The sequence below is a fragment of the Labrus bergylta genome, chromosome 17 (genome assembly GCF_963930695.1).
Source record: "Labrus bergylta chromosome 17, fLabBer1.1, whole genome shotgun sequence".
In the NCBI taxonomy this organism is placed as follows: Eukaryota; Metazoa; Chordata; class Actinopteri; order Labriformes; family Labridae; genus Labrus; species Labrus bergylta.
In genome coordinates, this window is record NC_089211.1 from 15,072,833 (window position 1) to 15,088,581 (window position 15,749).

A 15,749-nucleotide genomic window follows, 5' to 3' on the forward strand; every position below is an offset into this window, starting at 1 on the left:
TATCCACGCCAGGCCTGCTAATCACAGAGGTTTCTCCAGCTGGAAAGTGGACAGAAAGGCTGTGGGAGGGAGAGCTGAAAGCAAGATGAAAGACAATTTTTGAGAAATGCAAGCTATGCCTCGATCTTATCTCGCAGTGTGTAAGAACAAAGACATAGACAGAGTCTGAGCTCCAACACAGAGCGCCGTAATTTGAAGATAAAACGTTTATATCGCCGTCTTCAGAACTTCAGATCTGCCTTCTGAGGCTGCCTGTTAGGACAGTGTGTCATTGGGTTGCACTGCAGCTATTAGCTGTACTGAGCTGATCATCTTTATCTTTATTTTCTTGGTTCTTATTTTCTTGACAGTGCATGAAGCCATGCAATGGAAAGATGACTGTTAATATCTGACTGTAAAACCACTTTTTGTTATTAACATGGACACACAACTATTGTTTTTTATGTGCAGGAGGTTTGTCAGCAGGAGATACTTGTGTTCCCTTCATTTTGAAACATTTAACAATTTAATGTTAGATGTAAAAAAAATCAAAGAGCTGATACTCTTTGCATAATTATCCTGTTTGTCTTTTGATAATTAATAGTGTCATGATTATCTACGACTCCCAGATTATTTACCACAGCGAGCCAGATAGAACCACAATAGAAAAAAGACAAGCTATACCGTACACGTTTATTTCCCTGCAGATGTTTATTAATATCCGGCTCAATCCTAAACCAGGATATTAGTCTGCTGATAATGGCTTCATCACAACTCCTGCATATTGAGAAAGAGCTTAACGCCATTGATGTGGGCTTATGAGATCTTAAAAGACTATTTTTCTCTCTATCTTTTGCCTCCCGCCTCCCCTCCTCCCCCTCCTCTTCCTCCTCCAGTGGCCCCCAGTACGGATGATGTGGCCCTGTATGTGGGCATCGTCATAGCCGTGATCATGTGCCTGGTGATCTCTGTCGCCGTGGCGCTCTTCATCTACAGAAAAAACCACCGTGACTTCGACTCTGACATCATCGATACTTCGGCCCTCAACGGAGGCTTCCAGCCTGTCAGCATCAAAACAGCGCGTAAAGGTGGGGCCCAGGATGGATACGTGTGTTTTTTGTGTGTTTGCCTGCAAATGTGAGTGTGTCGGCATCTTGTTTTTTAAAAGTGACCATATCTGGAGGAGAGAGGTGTGCGGACTTGTCAATCACAGGTAGCCAAAACCCCAATAATCTTTTCTTTTTTTTTTTGTTAATACTCTAAATGGGACCATCATTTACAAAGTAAACATCATGCTGTGGGGAAATAGACTTGAAACTACAGTTTGACAGCATAAACTCGATCAATCAAGTGAGAATCAGGGTCATTTTGACATCTGGTTTCATTCACTCTGGCTGTTTCTTGAAAGACTGCCCCTGCTGGCTTTCAGGAAGAATGTAGCTTTACGGCACGGCATGGCTGTGTTGGCTTCACTTTTGAAAAAAAAGACGCTTCATACACTTCTTATATCCATTTTTTAGAAGAAGAACTTTAGGTCATGTTAGGTTGATGTGACAATAAACATGTACTGATACTTTTGATGAAATGATAGCTGAGTTACAACAAATTAACAAATACTGGTATGTTACTTTTTTGTCTTATACATGATGAAAAAAATCATGATTTAAATATAGAGTCTTTTACTTCTTCTCTTACTTTAAATAAATAAGTTTAGAAGAAAGTAAACTGGGTTTAACAGAATAAGAACTAGCAAACCAAAACAAAAGTGGCCAGAACAAACCTGATTGGTTATTTGCTACTAACTTCTGGTACCAGAGTTTTCAAAACGGAATACTACACACGATTCAGTTTGTTCCACATCAGGTATTGAGGTTCAACACCCTGGTACATGGTACACCTGTGTTGCCAAATTATGGGAATGTCTAGCAATGTATTAGCAACCTTAAGCATTAAGCTGGTGAGCAGTGTTTGACTCATCAGCTCTCAGAGCTATGTGTGTGTATGTGTGTTAGGTCTGATTTGAATGTAAATGTGCCCTTTAGATCATAGAGGAGCTTTAGAGGGAAATGCAGACAGCATGTTTGTGCGAGCGAGGTGATGAAACTATTAAAATGCTTGTCGCTGTGATGGGAGACCAAACTGTGCCCCTTCATTAAAGCATAATAAGGCCAGTCTGTATGTCGCATATTAAACTGTAATTAGATTTGGGTCTGTGACGCAGGACTTGAAAGTAGGACCGCTGGGATGCAGACAGGTGGCAGTGAGCTGGACCAAAACACAGCGTGGACACAGACAGAGCCGAGTAACATTTTGGCAACTAGAAAAAGGAAGAAAAAAAAAAACAGAAAAAGAGATAATAAAAAAGAAGCAGAAACAGAGTGAGAGGAAAATAAGATTTTAATTTTTTACAAATCAGAGAGTAAGAACAAAAAAAAAAAAATACTTCAATGGAAAATGCTCAGCTTGTTTTCAGCATAGAGAGGGAATATTTGCTGAATGTGAACTTTCTGAGATTGTCATCATCACATAAATTAATCTGCTAATCAGGCACCAAAGCAATTGGCTGCATGTCAATCACAGGTAACCCTTTTTATTTATTTTTTGCATTTGATGAGACCAGAAGATGGGGGGGAGGGGGGGGGGGGGGGTTGTGCCCTTATTGTGGAGATAGGACAGTGGATAGAGTTGGAAATCAGGGAGAGAGAGAGAGAGTTGGGAATGACATGCGGGAAAGGAGCTACAGGCCAGATTCGAACCAGGACCGCCCGCTTGAAGGACTACAGCCTCCACAGACGGGGCGCGATACTAACCACTGCACCACCAGCGCCCCAGAATAATGCAGTTTTAAGGCACTTCTGCATCTAAAACCAAAGACTATGTCCACTTCCTTATTGTAGCCTGTTTGAGAGTGTACGTTATCCTAATTCTGAATATACACTAGTGTTGAGAGTTGCTTTATAAAGCTGCAGTGGTGGAGCAGCTACCATTGCTCCACCCACTCAGTCCAGCTTTTGAACATTCGTCTTTTTACCTAGCGGGTAAACCAAGTTTTTAGTGAAGCCATCTGTTACCCATGAATCACAGCTGCACCGTGAACTCCTCAGACTGAGTAATGCTTCTTAGTGGTGAAGTGGACTTCCCAAATGAGTGAAAAAACAAATGAATAAAGCACGGCTGCGGTCTCACTGATTGCTGCCAACACTTCATTTCCTCATGGTTATTTTGGTTTCAAGTTACCAGTTCTCCACAATTCACAGTGGGGATGAGTAAATGATGACTAAAATGCTTCTCATAAGATATGTTCTCTACTTGACTGATGTCACTTCTTTCTTTTCTTTTCCAGCTGATCTCCTAACAGCCCCCCCTGACCTGACATCAGCGGCGGCCATGTACCGGGGCCCTGTCTACGCCCTCCATGATGTAGCTGACAAAATCCCCATGACCAACTCCCCTCTGCTCGACCCTCTGCCCAACTTGAAGATTAAAGTGTACAACTCCTCAGGCTTAGTGACCCCGCAGGATGACTTGGGAGGGGAATTTTCCTCCAAACTGTCACCGAAGCTACCTCACTGCCTCCTGGACAACAGCGACAGCACGATGGGCCGTCGCACGCAGACCCAGACGCTCCTCCGGACCCGGGATCCGTCCTGCACAGCGTTGGGTTCTTTCAGCTCGCAAGGGGGGCATCTAATTGTGCCCAACTCAGGTACTGCACCAAAACAATGACAGGTGGTGAATACTGACGTTTTTGTCAGGAGAAAATGTTTCGATTGTATCTAAAAAATATGCAGTTTCAAAAAGTGTGACAGAGGAATAAACGAGGGACATCTGCTATCCTATAATAATTCATCTTGAAACATATTCGATGTCTTTCTTTCTGTTTTTAATAGAGCTGCATGTCTTCATTTGCTCATCTGTTCTCCTTTCAGTCACTCTTTAACCTCTCCATCTGTGGATATGTAAATGTGAGACCATGCGACTACTGAGTGTGTGTGCAAATGTGTGCATAGGATTTATTTTTTTTATTTTTAGAAAGCTAGGCATTAATGCTAAGCTAGGATTATCACTATATAGATTTAGTAGATGTACCATATTTTCATCAATCTCAGAAAGAAAGCAAATTAATGTATTTCCATAAACACCTCTTAACTTTAAGCTTGATCGCTCACTCATCAGTTTCAACCGTAAATATGACTCATTAAGTTATTAATTAAATCATTCAGGGCTCTCTCAGGAGCATACTCACTACAAACTGACATGACTTTGAAATGATATACCAAACCATATGTAACCTCTCAGTGAGTCTGCACACAGTTTGACAGGGGTTGACAGATACCTACAGTGCAGAAAAAGTACTGATGTAAAGGTGTACAGTTTCAGGCAGCTTACATTAGCCATGCTGTACTCACTTCAAACACATGCGGGCTGTTTGTAACATGCCACAGATGTATGTCGACAGGCTTAGCCAAACTAGCAGTGACATTAAAGGATACACTGACTTCTCAAATTTCTCAGGTTTTTCTTTTTTTACATTTTGATTCTTGTAAAAAAATGTTCTCAGCTGCTACTCGTGCTCATCATGTTACATAGGCAGAGAGAGAGGATGGAGCACATTTGATATCTGATCTGTTCGTGTGCCTGGGTAATGAAATATTTTTTGGCACCGTGTGGCTGTTTGGTGTTTTTTGCATCTTAAAAATGCGTTTCCTGTCTCTTTAAAGTGTTTGCTGTGAGGGAAAGACACAGTGTGAGACATCCCTGTGGCAGAATTGTGATTGCATTTCTGGCTAGCATGAGAAGCTGTCTGTCACCTTTAGAAAAAGTTCAGTACAAGGACATGGGAAATCAATGAGCTATCTGAGAAACCCCCTCCAGAGAGGGAAATACTGTGTTTGTGTGTCTGTGTGTGTTTGCTTGTTTGTGTGGAATGTTTATGTGTTGGTGTGGGGATGGGGTGGTTCTAAAAAAAAAAAATGGACAGGAAATCATATCAAATCAATCTGAGATGGAAAAATGTAAATCATGCCGGCTGCAGCAATATGAGAATGTTATGAAGAGTAGAGAGATCATTGATTTTAGAAATGAAATGTCACATAATTTCCTGATGCCAGTGGAAAAAGCACCAAAGTGCCATAGTATTTATCTGTGGAGGCTGGGAGGAATAGTGATTATTACTGTTCCTCACTGGAGATTTAAATGCTCTCTTCCGCTTCAGTAAAGTCAGTAATGCATTAAAATATGTATTTGTTACAGGTAATATCTCCCTCTTAAATGTAAAAGGTAGAGCTTTAAGTCATTATTACCCATTCATACTGAATATAAGAGAGTTCTTCTCTCTATGTTTGTTCACTGAACTTCACAAAAGACACCTTTATAAAACACCCATGACAGAAACCTACAGCATCCCTTTACTTGTCAAAAAGTTAAAGGAATGCATTTTTTACATGGCACATGTAAATAATACCTGTTTGTCTTTTTTTTTTTTTTTGCACTCCCTAGGGGTGAGTCTGCTTATTCCAGCGGGGGCCATTCCTCAGGGCAGAGTGTATGAGATGTATGTGACGGTTCAGAGGAAGGACAACATGAGGTACGCACTGTCACCTGTTACATCAACACCCCAGAGCGCTGTTTACCCCTGTCAGCTTGGCCGTGTCACCCTTACACTGACTGCTGTCACTGTTGCCACTAAACAGCCTGTGTGTGTGTGTGTGTGTGTGTGTGTGTGTGTGTGTGTGTTTGTGTCTTTTCTGTGTACCTCCAGGCCATCGGTGGATGATGGCCAAACTGTGCTGGGCCCTGTGGTGAGCTGCGGGCCCCCCGGGGCTTTGTTGACTCGGCCCGTCATCATCACCATGCACCACTGTGCCGTGTGTGATGGCCAACAGGATTGGCTGATCCAGCTCAAGAACCATTCGCAGCAAAACCAGTGGGAGGTGAGAAACAGGGTGGAAACTGTGCGATATGTGTGTCACCGCATGGCCAGGTTTGAAAATGTGCTTTTGACAGCCATGTGAAATGTAAAAGTTATATTAAAATAATACTCACTAGTGTGACCCTCGCTTTATATGATTCACATTGCATCCGCTTGCATTTGTTCACTGGGGTGGCCCAAATAGGGCACTGACTTATGAAGGGGTTGTTTTTCAGTTTCTATCTCCAATAATCTTAAATGCTGACTTTAATGTATTCTACAGTCGTAACAGTCCTGTGAACAGATTGTTTAAATTTCAATTCATCTGGGGTGGCCAAAAAGTTTTCTGCAGGGGCTCACACCACCCCAGATCAGCTCCTGAGAACAGCCCTGCTAACAAAGACCAAGAAGTTGAGAAAAACAAATGTTCAAATGGCATGAGACTGTAGATAAAGGTAGAGGACATGAAGGGGATCAACTTCTTTGCTTTGTTTGTTCAGCTCAGCACTCTGAACAAACCGCTGCTGCAACCAGGTGCTGAGCTAACAAACTTCTGATAGCAGGGATCCAACAGGGACTGTATTTCCCCCAGTCAGTTTTCTTCTACCTTTATGAAAGCCTGTGTGAGTGTGTATGTGTGTGCTGTGTAAACCTGTGCAAGATTTGTGCCTGAACGCTCCATTATTAAGAGCTCTGATGATGATAAGTTGTAGCAGCAGTGTCAATGTTTTCTGTCTATCCTTCTTGTTCCTTTTTTCAGCCTGTCACACACAGAAACACACATCAACACAAAAACACTCACATACACAAGCATAAGAATTGTCCAGCAACCATAAACACATTATTTGTAGAGAAACTTTCTCACCCTGATCACAAACCTTCTTTAAATTGAAATGGACCGCACATGGTGCATTTCAATTACTCCAGAAAGTGGGGATTGGGGATGCTAATTACTGTTGTATGCAGTAATTAGCATCGTTTTTTCTTACACTTCAACACAGCATTTTTTTCTTCTGTTTTCCTTCCATGCCATTTATTACCAAGTGTCTGCTGGAGCCTTTTTTGGAGTAGAGGGTGTTCAAAAAATACAAAGAAACCATAAAGATTTGTGCAGCAGCAGCAGGGCTGTCCGTAACACAGCGGAATGAAAAACAGTCCAAAGGTAACACAGAAGTCACATTTTTAGCTGAAAGAAATCTGTATGCTCATATTTTGCTGGAGTCTTTGCAGGAAAAATGCACCATCTTGTCCCACATTGAAATTTCCTCCACTTTGCACCAGCATTTATCAACTATACGTCCCTCTGTCAGCTCATCATTGAGTAGTGACTGGAATTACATCTTTTTCAGGAAGTCTATCGCTGATGTGATGATAAGACTTATAGAGCAGAAAAAGAACTGCCACAGTGGTGGCCCCGCATGCCTTCGTGACATTGATGAATGACTTGAGGGCAGCCAATAAAGCTAAGTGTAAACTGAGTAATAAAGCTCCGTGTAAACCGACTATAACTATTAATCAAGGGCCAGGTCTTCAGCCAGACATTTAGGAGTGAAACTCTGACAATCCTTCCTGCATGTTACAATCAGTTCAGATGCGTTCAGTTTGCATTAAGATCTGCCCGTGATGATTTACACTGATAAGAAGCAGGAAATCATCAGTGAACTGCTGTGCGTGTTAGAGTCCATTTAACATGCACACAGAGGGAATCAAACAGTCTTAAATCAGCTTTTGCAGAATCTGACGTGTCTGGTTATTACAAATATTGTAGGAGATGAATTCCAATATTTCATACATATTGGAGGGGACGTGGTCTCCTGTGGGGACTACGTGCTCGCTATTGATTATATCCGCGACCTGTCAGAAATGCAGATGGTAATATCCAAGGTGACGGCAGCTTCCTGTATATGAGCTTCTCCTCCCGCTGAGGCCGACTCCATACTGCACGCGTGAATTATTGCTTTATATGACACGCTCTGTCAAAACGCGTATTCATCACAGCAGCAGAAACAGCAGAGATGAGCTCCTCTGAAGAAGTAATTCCCCGGTATTTTTAGATATAAAGTCATCTCCACAGAGTGAAAATAGTCAGTTCTATTGGCACCCCTCCCTCATCTAAGCACGCACACACACACACACACACACACACACACACACACACACACACACACACACACACACACACACACACACACACAGTGTCATCGGGGAAGCATGGTGTAGTGATGATGATGACGACAGCAGGTCATATAATGAGGAGCATGTGGGCCTTTCTGCTTCAGTAACTCTCCTCCGAACATGAATCCTCACAGAGCTCTCAAAGAAGCTATGCCGATAATGTCAAAGGATGTGTGAATAGATTATGATGTGGGAATGTGTGCATGCGTTTACATGTTTGATTGTTTGTGCCACCACACACGTATGAAGCAAAAAGCCCACTGTTCCCTCCACTGTGTGTTCTAATTATTCCCCAACAGAGAGCCCCAGCCCCTTCCCCCCCTCAGGAGCAGTTAAAGAGTCTAATGATCAGCCATAATACTGCTGTTAAATGGACAAGCTCACAATAAAATGCTGTAATTCCTCTTCTGTCTCTCATAATAGGCTGAATTAATGCCAATGTGCTGTTCACAGGAGTGTTTGGATTACTGAGAAAAAAAGACAGAGAGAGAGAGCGAGTGAGCGAGAGAGAGAGAGAGAGAGAGAGAGAGAGAGAGGGCCACATTAGTGTGTTCAGAGCAGACAGGCTTAATGAAAGAGAAATATGTCCTGAAGTTAGTTCTATTACAGAGGTCAACTACAAATGGTCTGGGCACTCACTCTTCCATCAGCTCTTATGCACAGAGGCAGGCTGTCAGGCATTACTAACTCCTCATGGCAAAGTGTTACAGTGAAAAGGTCGTGACCCTGACTCCTACTTTACCCCTTAAAATGACATTTCAAATCCAGTGTGATTCAGTTCATTCAATATAAATGTTTGATGTAAAAAATACAAAAAATGGAAAACAATAATGAAGACAAACGAGTTCTTTACAGCATTCATTCCAAACCGAAACCCTACAAAAATCCAGCTCAAACAGGTCAAAGTCATACGTTTATCCTGATTTGAGCCATATTCTTATTTTATTAGTATTAGTTTATTGCTCGTGGGTCAACTACTAAAAAGCAGAGAAAAAAAATGAGTGAAATAAAGTGAAGGATTATTAAGTATGTTTATTACATTTCTTCATTTCCTGGAGAAGAAAATAAAAAAATACACACATACATTCTGTTCATTGATCACAAAGTGTTAACTGTCAAACTGCTGCCCATGCATACATAATACTAAGAAGGAATAAGTCCATACAGTACATAAATGATGCCCAGTTATCTGTGTAAATCACTGCTTCAGTATGATGTTGATACTTGAAAAAGAAGGAAATGAAAACAGGTGATGTTGATGCTTATTTCTTTTATTCAGGAAAGTAATGTTGCTTTTATGCTTTGATGTGATGACAATGCAAAAAGCTACACTCTCTTATTACAAACATGCAGAAGATCAGTCCAAAGACCGAGTCATCTGAGAAAAAGATTACACATGGAGCTGATGTTGCCGAGTCTCATTATCTTAGTGGAACTAAAGTGGAAATGTGTTTTGGAACCATTTTATTGAATGAAAATCATTCAATTAGATGTGACTTTGATTTTCCTACCTACCACTTAATGACAATATTACAAGGCAGCAGTGACAACAGAAATGTACCACGTCCTCTTTTGTTCCCATCTTTATTTTCTCTGCATAATTGTATTTTCACAAGTAGCAGCCTATCGTCTCTCACAATCGCGTCTCTCTCTCTGTCCACCTCGTAGGACGTGGTGGTGGTAGGAGAAGAAAATTTCACCACGCCGTGCTACATCCAAATGGATGACGAGGCCTGCCACATCCTCACAGAGACGTTAGGCACCTACTGCCTGGTGGGCCAGTCTCTGAGCGCTTCAACCACCAAGCGCCTCAAACTGGCCATCTTCGGCCCCGTCACCTGCCCCGCCATGGAGTATCATATCCGGGTGTACTGCCTGGACGACACACAGGATGCACTCAAGGTAAACACACAGACCACACTCATTGGTTTGCAAAAGATGAATCTGTTTGTAAGCTTTAATGATTACTGATTGTAGGTGTTTGTGTGGGTGTAGCTAGCAGACGAGGTGTGGGTGGCAGGAAGTGAAATCTTTGTGTTCATATGTCACAATAAGAGTTGTCAGGCGGGCTTCCTGAAAAGATGTAGCTGCGGCCCCAGTGCAAAATAAGCCGCATTTATCCCCCCTCCTCTTCCGTTTAATACCTCTGTCTACCTACACGGAGGAGAGATAAGAAGGATTATAATACCGAGCAGGGATATTAAACAGGGTTATTAAGTTTGGCAACGGGTAATGAGAAGTGATAGTGATCCTGCTGCAAGGACATGAAGTTGCTTTCAGACTCATAACGCCCTGTGAGGCGGATGAATTTACTATAGAAAAACAGATTTTTTTGTCATGTCTTATTGAAAGATTCACAAACATGATGTGGTCAACAAGAAACAAAGAAGTCAGTATGCATTGACGCTCAAAAAGTGTGCATTTGTGTTTGCAGGAAGTCCTGCAGATGGAGAAGCAAATGGGCGGGAAGTTGTTAGACGAGCCGAAGACCCTCAACTTTAAAGACAGCACTCACAACCTGAGACTTTCCATCCACGACGTCCCGCACACGTTGTGGAAGAGCAAACTACTCGCCAAGTACCAGGTAAACTGCTCGCAAACCCCTCTCAGAGAGGTTCTTTCACGTTTCGCTTTCTGAGCCCGCCGAGTAACTCCCCCTTCCCTCTCCGCCTCCCTGCAGGAGCTCTCCTTTCAGCACATGTGGACGGGCTCTCAGAGAAACCACCACTGTTGCTTCACCCTGGAGCGGTTCTCTGCCAGCACGGTGGACCTGGCCTGTAAGATATGTGTGCGCCAAGTGGAGGGAGAGGGACAGATTTTTCAGCTGGACACAACGCTCTCAGAGGTATGGTCAATACTTCCATAAATGTAGCTTTAAATTTCATCCATAACAGGGCGAAAGAATGTTGTGAAAGAACGCGTGGTGAAACTTTTTGATCATCTGGTTAGAGAGTTGTTCTGCTAGAATTTGGAACACTTTAGTAATGATATTGATAAGAGTATTGGTAAAAGTGTGGTGTCAATACTGATATTATATTGGTATCACTTCAGTAATTATACCAATATTCATATTGAAACTAGTATCAGTATTGGTATAGTTTCAATCCCAACACTAGTGTTGATATTGGCCTCCGACAGCTAAAACGTCAACGTACTGAACTGTACTGTACTCTACAGTAATTGCTATCCCCTCATTCATCTACAGGGTTTAAGGTAAATTATTATATGACGATAATAAATGACAACAGTCAAGTCCTAGCAAAGATTGGAATTTTTTTCAAAGGTAGCAAATGCTAATTGTCCGAGTTTTTCCACCACAAATATGCTGTTTTTTATCAAGCTAGTATCCTTCAGCTACTCAGTATCGGCCATAACTCAAGTCTACATACAAGTTTCAGAAAGGAAAAAAATACAATCTGAGAATCTTTATCTTTTTACCTGAATTTTGAATTCAGAGAAAATGAATTTCCTCCAGTAACAACTTTTTTGCAAATTTTTCCCCCCTCGATCTCTTTGCAACGTTTTCAAAAGCTGAGAGAGACTCTTGAACCTGCAGCCTTCATACCATCCCTCCTTTGACAGGACAAGAGCAGAGGGGGAATAATCACCCTGTAGTCGCGCTGTACCTGCCTCACAAAGGCCATCTGGCCAGGAGAGCAGAGCATGAGGGATGGAGGAGCATGAGGGCTTTGTGCTCAGTAATGAGTTGAATTATAGTGCATGTAGTGCAGTGCTGTGTCCCCGCCTGGCCTCGCCTTATTTGTCTCTGGGACCTGCTCTGGTTTTGTAACCAGACCTCCTGCACTTAATCCTCCACATGCAATTTATTAGAAAATCACTTGGCCTACATAGATTAAAGGACGGCAATAAGATGGAAAAAATCTGCTTTTTATACAACCCAGAAATCTAAATGTGCTGTGCTCTAAATCCATTTCACCTTCGTAATGTTGCATTTAAGCATGAATTATGTACCTGCAGTCCCCTACTACAGTCTCTCTCGCTCTTTCTCTCTCTCTCTCTCTCGCTCTCTCTCTCTCTCTCTCTCTCTCTCTCTCTCTCTCTCTCTCTCTTTTTGTCTGCAGGATTCCCAGAGCATTGACACTTCTCTGCTGGACCCGGCCAGTAACATCACCACACTGGTTGGGCCAAACGCCTTTCGCATCCCCGTCTCCATCCGACAGAAGTTGTGTGGCAGTCTGGACGCACCTCAGACCAGAGGAAATGACTGGAGGATGTTGGCCCACAAACTAAACCTAGATAGGTGGGTCGAGGAACAGAGCTGGGAGACAGAGACTCAGATTTATGCCCTTAATGTGTCACAGAAACAGGCTGTCATCATTTTTCCGTTTTCAGAGAGCAACTTGTCTTCTCCAAAAATGTCTTTAAAAAGCTGCTTTCAATTTTATTTATCAACATTTTTTATCATCATGCTTATTAAGAATAGAGAGGGAAGACTGGACAACAAATCTCATATTTATTTGATTTTGATTCTTCTTTTGGGAATTGGCTGTTTCAGTCAGATGCATTGAGATGAAGTGAGACCGGCTGAAGTGAGACAGACAGAAAAAGAAAAAGACAAAGACAAAGATAGAACGGCCACGCTTTTTTCCAAAACGTTACCCATGCGTCTTCGATAGTCATGTGTGCGTGTGATGGAGGTACAGTGTGTGTCCATTTATAAGGTCCTGCCTCAGCAGGGGGGGTCTTATCACAGGCAGCAGCTGCAGATTGACGAGACCACTCAGAGTGTGGCGTGAAGGAAGGAGAGACGTGAACCAGCCTCTTATTCACCACCCACAGTGATGATGCACACAGAACAGAAGTGTATCCATAGTTTCAACATTTTCAATCAAATCCTGGAATTTTTGTGGCCTTATTTTAAATATCATAAAAACTGGGTGACAAAACGGATTAGAAAAACCATCATTTGGAAAAATGTGGTTTAGCTTTGGATTTTTTTTACATATTAAAAGAGACTTCAGTCTGTCATCAGCTGATAGCAGACCGTTATTTCCTACTGATAGCAGGCTGTTATTTCCTACATTTCCCTTGACTCAATTTGTCATTTGCTTCTTGCTATAAACTGAATTGTAATTGTAAACTAAAAAGTAATCCTCGACAAAAAAAAATGAATCAGTTTAAAGTAATTGAAAAACTCTTTAAGGAGAAAATCACAGACTTTTATAAAATAGTGGATGAAGCCTCTTGGTTTCTAAACTGACGCCTACAGGGGAAAGCCTTAAACCTGCATTATTTCTATTAGTCAGCAGGGGGCGTCTCTAGTGCTCGTGAAACGGAGTCTGATTATATAGAGCGTGTTTGAAAGTAACCCTACTCGTCCTTCACGTCTTGATTTAGCCTAGCAGATGAAACAAGCTTAGTCTTCTTCCATACAGTATGATGTCATTGTGTAATTCGCGGTCCACTGTGGAGTGAAATTGACGTGAAGCAGGGTTCGCTTCAGGGCTCGGTTATCTTATACTACCATGTTCATCCGTCAACCAGGATAGATATTGTAATCTGTATTAACCCCAAATATGGTCATCTCTGGCTATGTCAAAATGAAGGCTTCAAAAGAGAAGTTCACAAACCAATGGGTGACATTAAGGTGGCTACATCTACTCTTTATAAACAGCCTATAGGGGGGACTGAAGGAAAAAGTTCTTCCCCTATTGCTTCTTACATAGCAAAACCATAAAGAGAAATGCTCATTAACACAGTTTTATGTCATAGATACGTTAACCTTTTTTTTTTAAAGCACCACTCTCTGCTTTTAATTCGACCATTCATTCAGGTATCTAAACTACTTCGCCACCAAATCCAGTCCAACGGGAGTGATCCTGGACTTATGGGAGGCCCAGCACTTCCCTGACGGCAACCTGAGTCGCCTGGCCCAGGTGCTGGAGGAGATGGGACGCCATGACAGCCTTGTTCCTTTAGTGAGTGAGCACTGACAGCCGCCCGACAGGGGAGCACAACATTCCAGGGAGGAAGACGACATAAAAAGGAAAACAAGAAAGGAGGGACGCCCATCACAATGACAAATGCACGCACACACTAAAAACTACTGTGTGCATGTGTGTGTGCATGTGTGTGTGTGTGTGTGTGTGTGTGTGTGTGTGTGTGTATGTACTCATGCAGAAGTAAGAAGATACAAACAGCTTGGTCTACTCTGCCATGACCCAGTTAAACATTGGCAACAAAGGGTGTAAAAACTTGGAGGGTAAACAAGAATCTCTGCCAGTCATTTCTCTCTGTATCTCTCTTTCTCTCCCTGGTTCAACAACTTGATATTTTTGGCTCTAGTTTCCTTGGAAACAGCTGTCCGGTTATTTGGATGGACTGTGCGGATATGTGGATGATGCCCTTGCTTTAAACAACAGACTACACTTTGAGAGGTCATGAGGATCAAGCAAACGCTCCAATCACAGGAGGCATCTCTCACTCCCAAGAACCTGTCGCCATAGCAACACCATGGACGAGTATGTGTTCAGTGATAACATAATATTTAATAATATGCCTATTTATACATATCTTTTTTTTTTTTTTTTTTTTTTTTTTTAGTATTTTATGGAATATTTTGCTAAGTCCTCACATTTCTGTTTCTGCTCTCATTCTGTTCGACTGTATCATAGCACCTCCTGGTGGACACTTGCTGTAATGACTCATCCTTGTCAGCCACATGTACATGTACAGAAAGGAACCGTAATGTAATCATTAATAGGTTAATGTTGCTGTCTTAACTACTTTAATATTTTTTACTCATGTTGTGTTTCATTATAATTGATTTTGAATTATGTTTGCCTGTTTCTTCAAATAGTTTTGATGAGTTGCGTTGGTTAATTCTTTGCATGTTTTTAGCAGATCAATTGGCTAATTAAACCAGTATGGAGGAGAATGTGGACAATTTACCCAAACGTAATAAAACTCATGACTGATGCTGATGGTTTGTACGTTGTTCAGGATGATATTATCTACATTAAAGACACCAGAGAGGAGAGACGACTGTAAAAAAAAAAACGAATCAAAAAATATATTTTTATAGAAGCAACTCAACAGAATACGACTGCTTTTTACCAAATAATTGACATACACTGTACGATGTTAAAATTTAATACAGAAATTAATCATCTATTAAATGTCATTTTGAGAAGAATCTTTTTTTTTTCTGTCCACAGTTGAAGGACATCGGTGTGCTTTTCAAAGCAGACGTCTGTTTGTTGGTTGATGACAGAAGTCATGACTCACTGTGCAGCAACATTAGCGTTTAGAGTTGTCAACGCAACATTCCTTTGATGCAGCAGCAGCACTTGTGATTGTTCAGGTGTTCTCGGTTCCTTCTTTGATCTTTGTATTCTTTGAATGGCAGTTGTCCCAGTTTTTGTTGTAAAGCTGTCTATGCAAGCTGCATCTTTCTGAAACAATCTCTACATTCTCTGTGGGCTAGCCTTTTGCATTCCCTCGTCCTGCAGCTTCATGAGTCTTATTATTGTATAGTGAGAATGTAGCCTGTCTGTTTCCCGGCGCTCATGATGTTTGTTTGCAATTGCTTGCATTTTCATCTGTCAAGTTCTTGTACAAAGTGTAAGAAAGAATTTTTAAGGACTAATAATAAATTATATTTATATGCAACATTGAACGTTGAGCATGAGGATCTGATTTGTTGGAATCTTTCAGCCGTGTT

At 41.7% G+C, this 15,749-nt stretch overlaps 1 protein-coding gene across 5 annotated transcripts in view; it reads left to right on the forward strand.

Moving 5' to 3' along the window:
• Window positions 1-15,704, forward strand: part of unc5cb (unc-5 netrin receptor Cb) — a 118,141-nt gene extending 102,437 nt beyond the window's left edge. For 4 of the 5 annotated variants that reach the window (XM_020629783.3, XM_020629784.3, XM_065965523.1 and 1 more), the window contains 10 exons: window positions 876-1,067; window positions 3,323-3,685; window positions 5,479-5,566; window positions 5,741-5,912; window positions 9,734-9,967; window positions 10,500-10,649; window positions 10,746-10,910; window positions 12,148-12,326; window positions 13,860-14,004; window positions 14,372-15,704. In XM_020629783.3, coding sequence (XP_020485439.1) covers window positions 876-1,067; window positions 3,323-3,685; window positions 5,479-5,566; window positions 5,741-5,912; window positions 9,734-9,967; window positions 10,500-10,649; window positions 10,746-10,910; window positions 12,148-12,326; window positions 13,860-14,004; window positions 14,372-14,470 — 1,787 coding nt within the window. In that variant the 3' untranslated portion in view covers window positions 14,471-15,704. Of the gene's footprint in view, window positions 1-875; window positions 1,068-3,322; window positions 3,686-5,478; window positions 5,567-5,740; window positions 5,913-9,733; window positions 9,968-10,499; window positions 10,650-10,745; window positions 10,911-12,147; window positions 12,327-13,859 lie in introns of all 5 variants that reach the window. The other variant, XM_065965522.1, reaches the window with a different exon arrangement.
• Window positions 15,705-15,749: the final 45 nt, after the last annotated feature.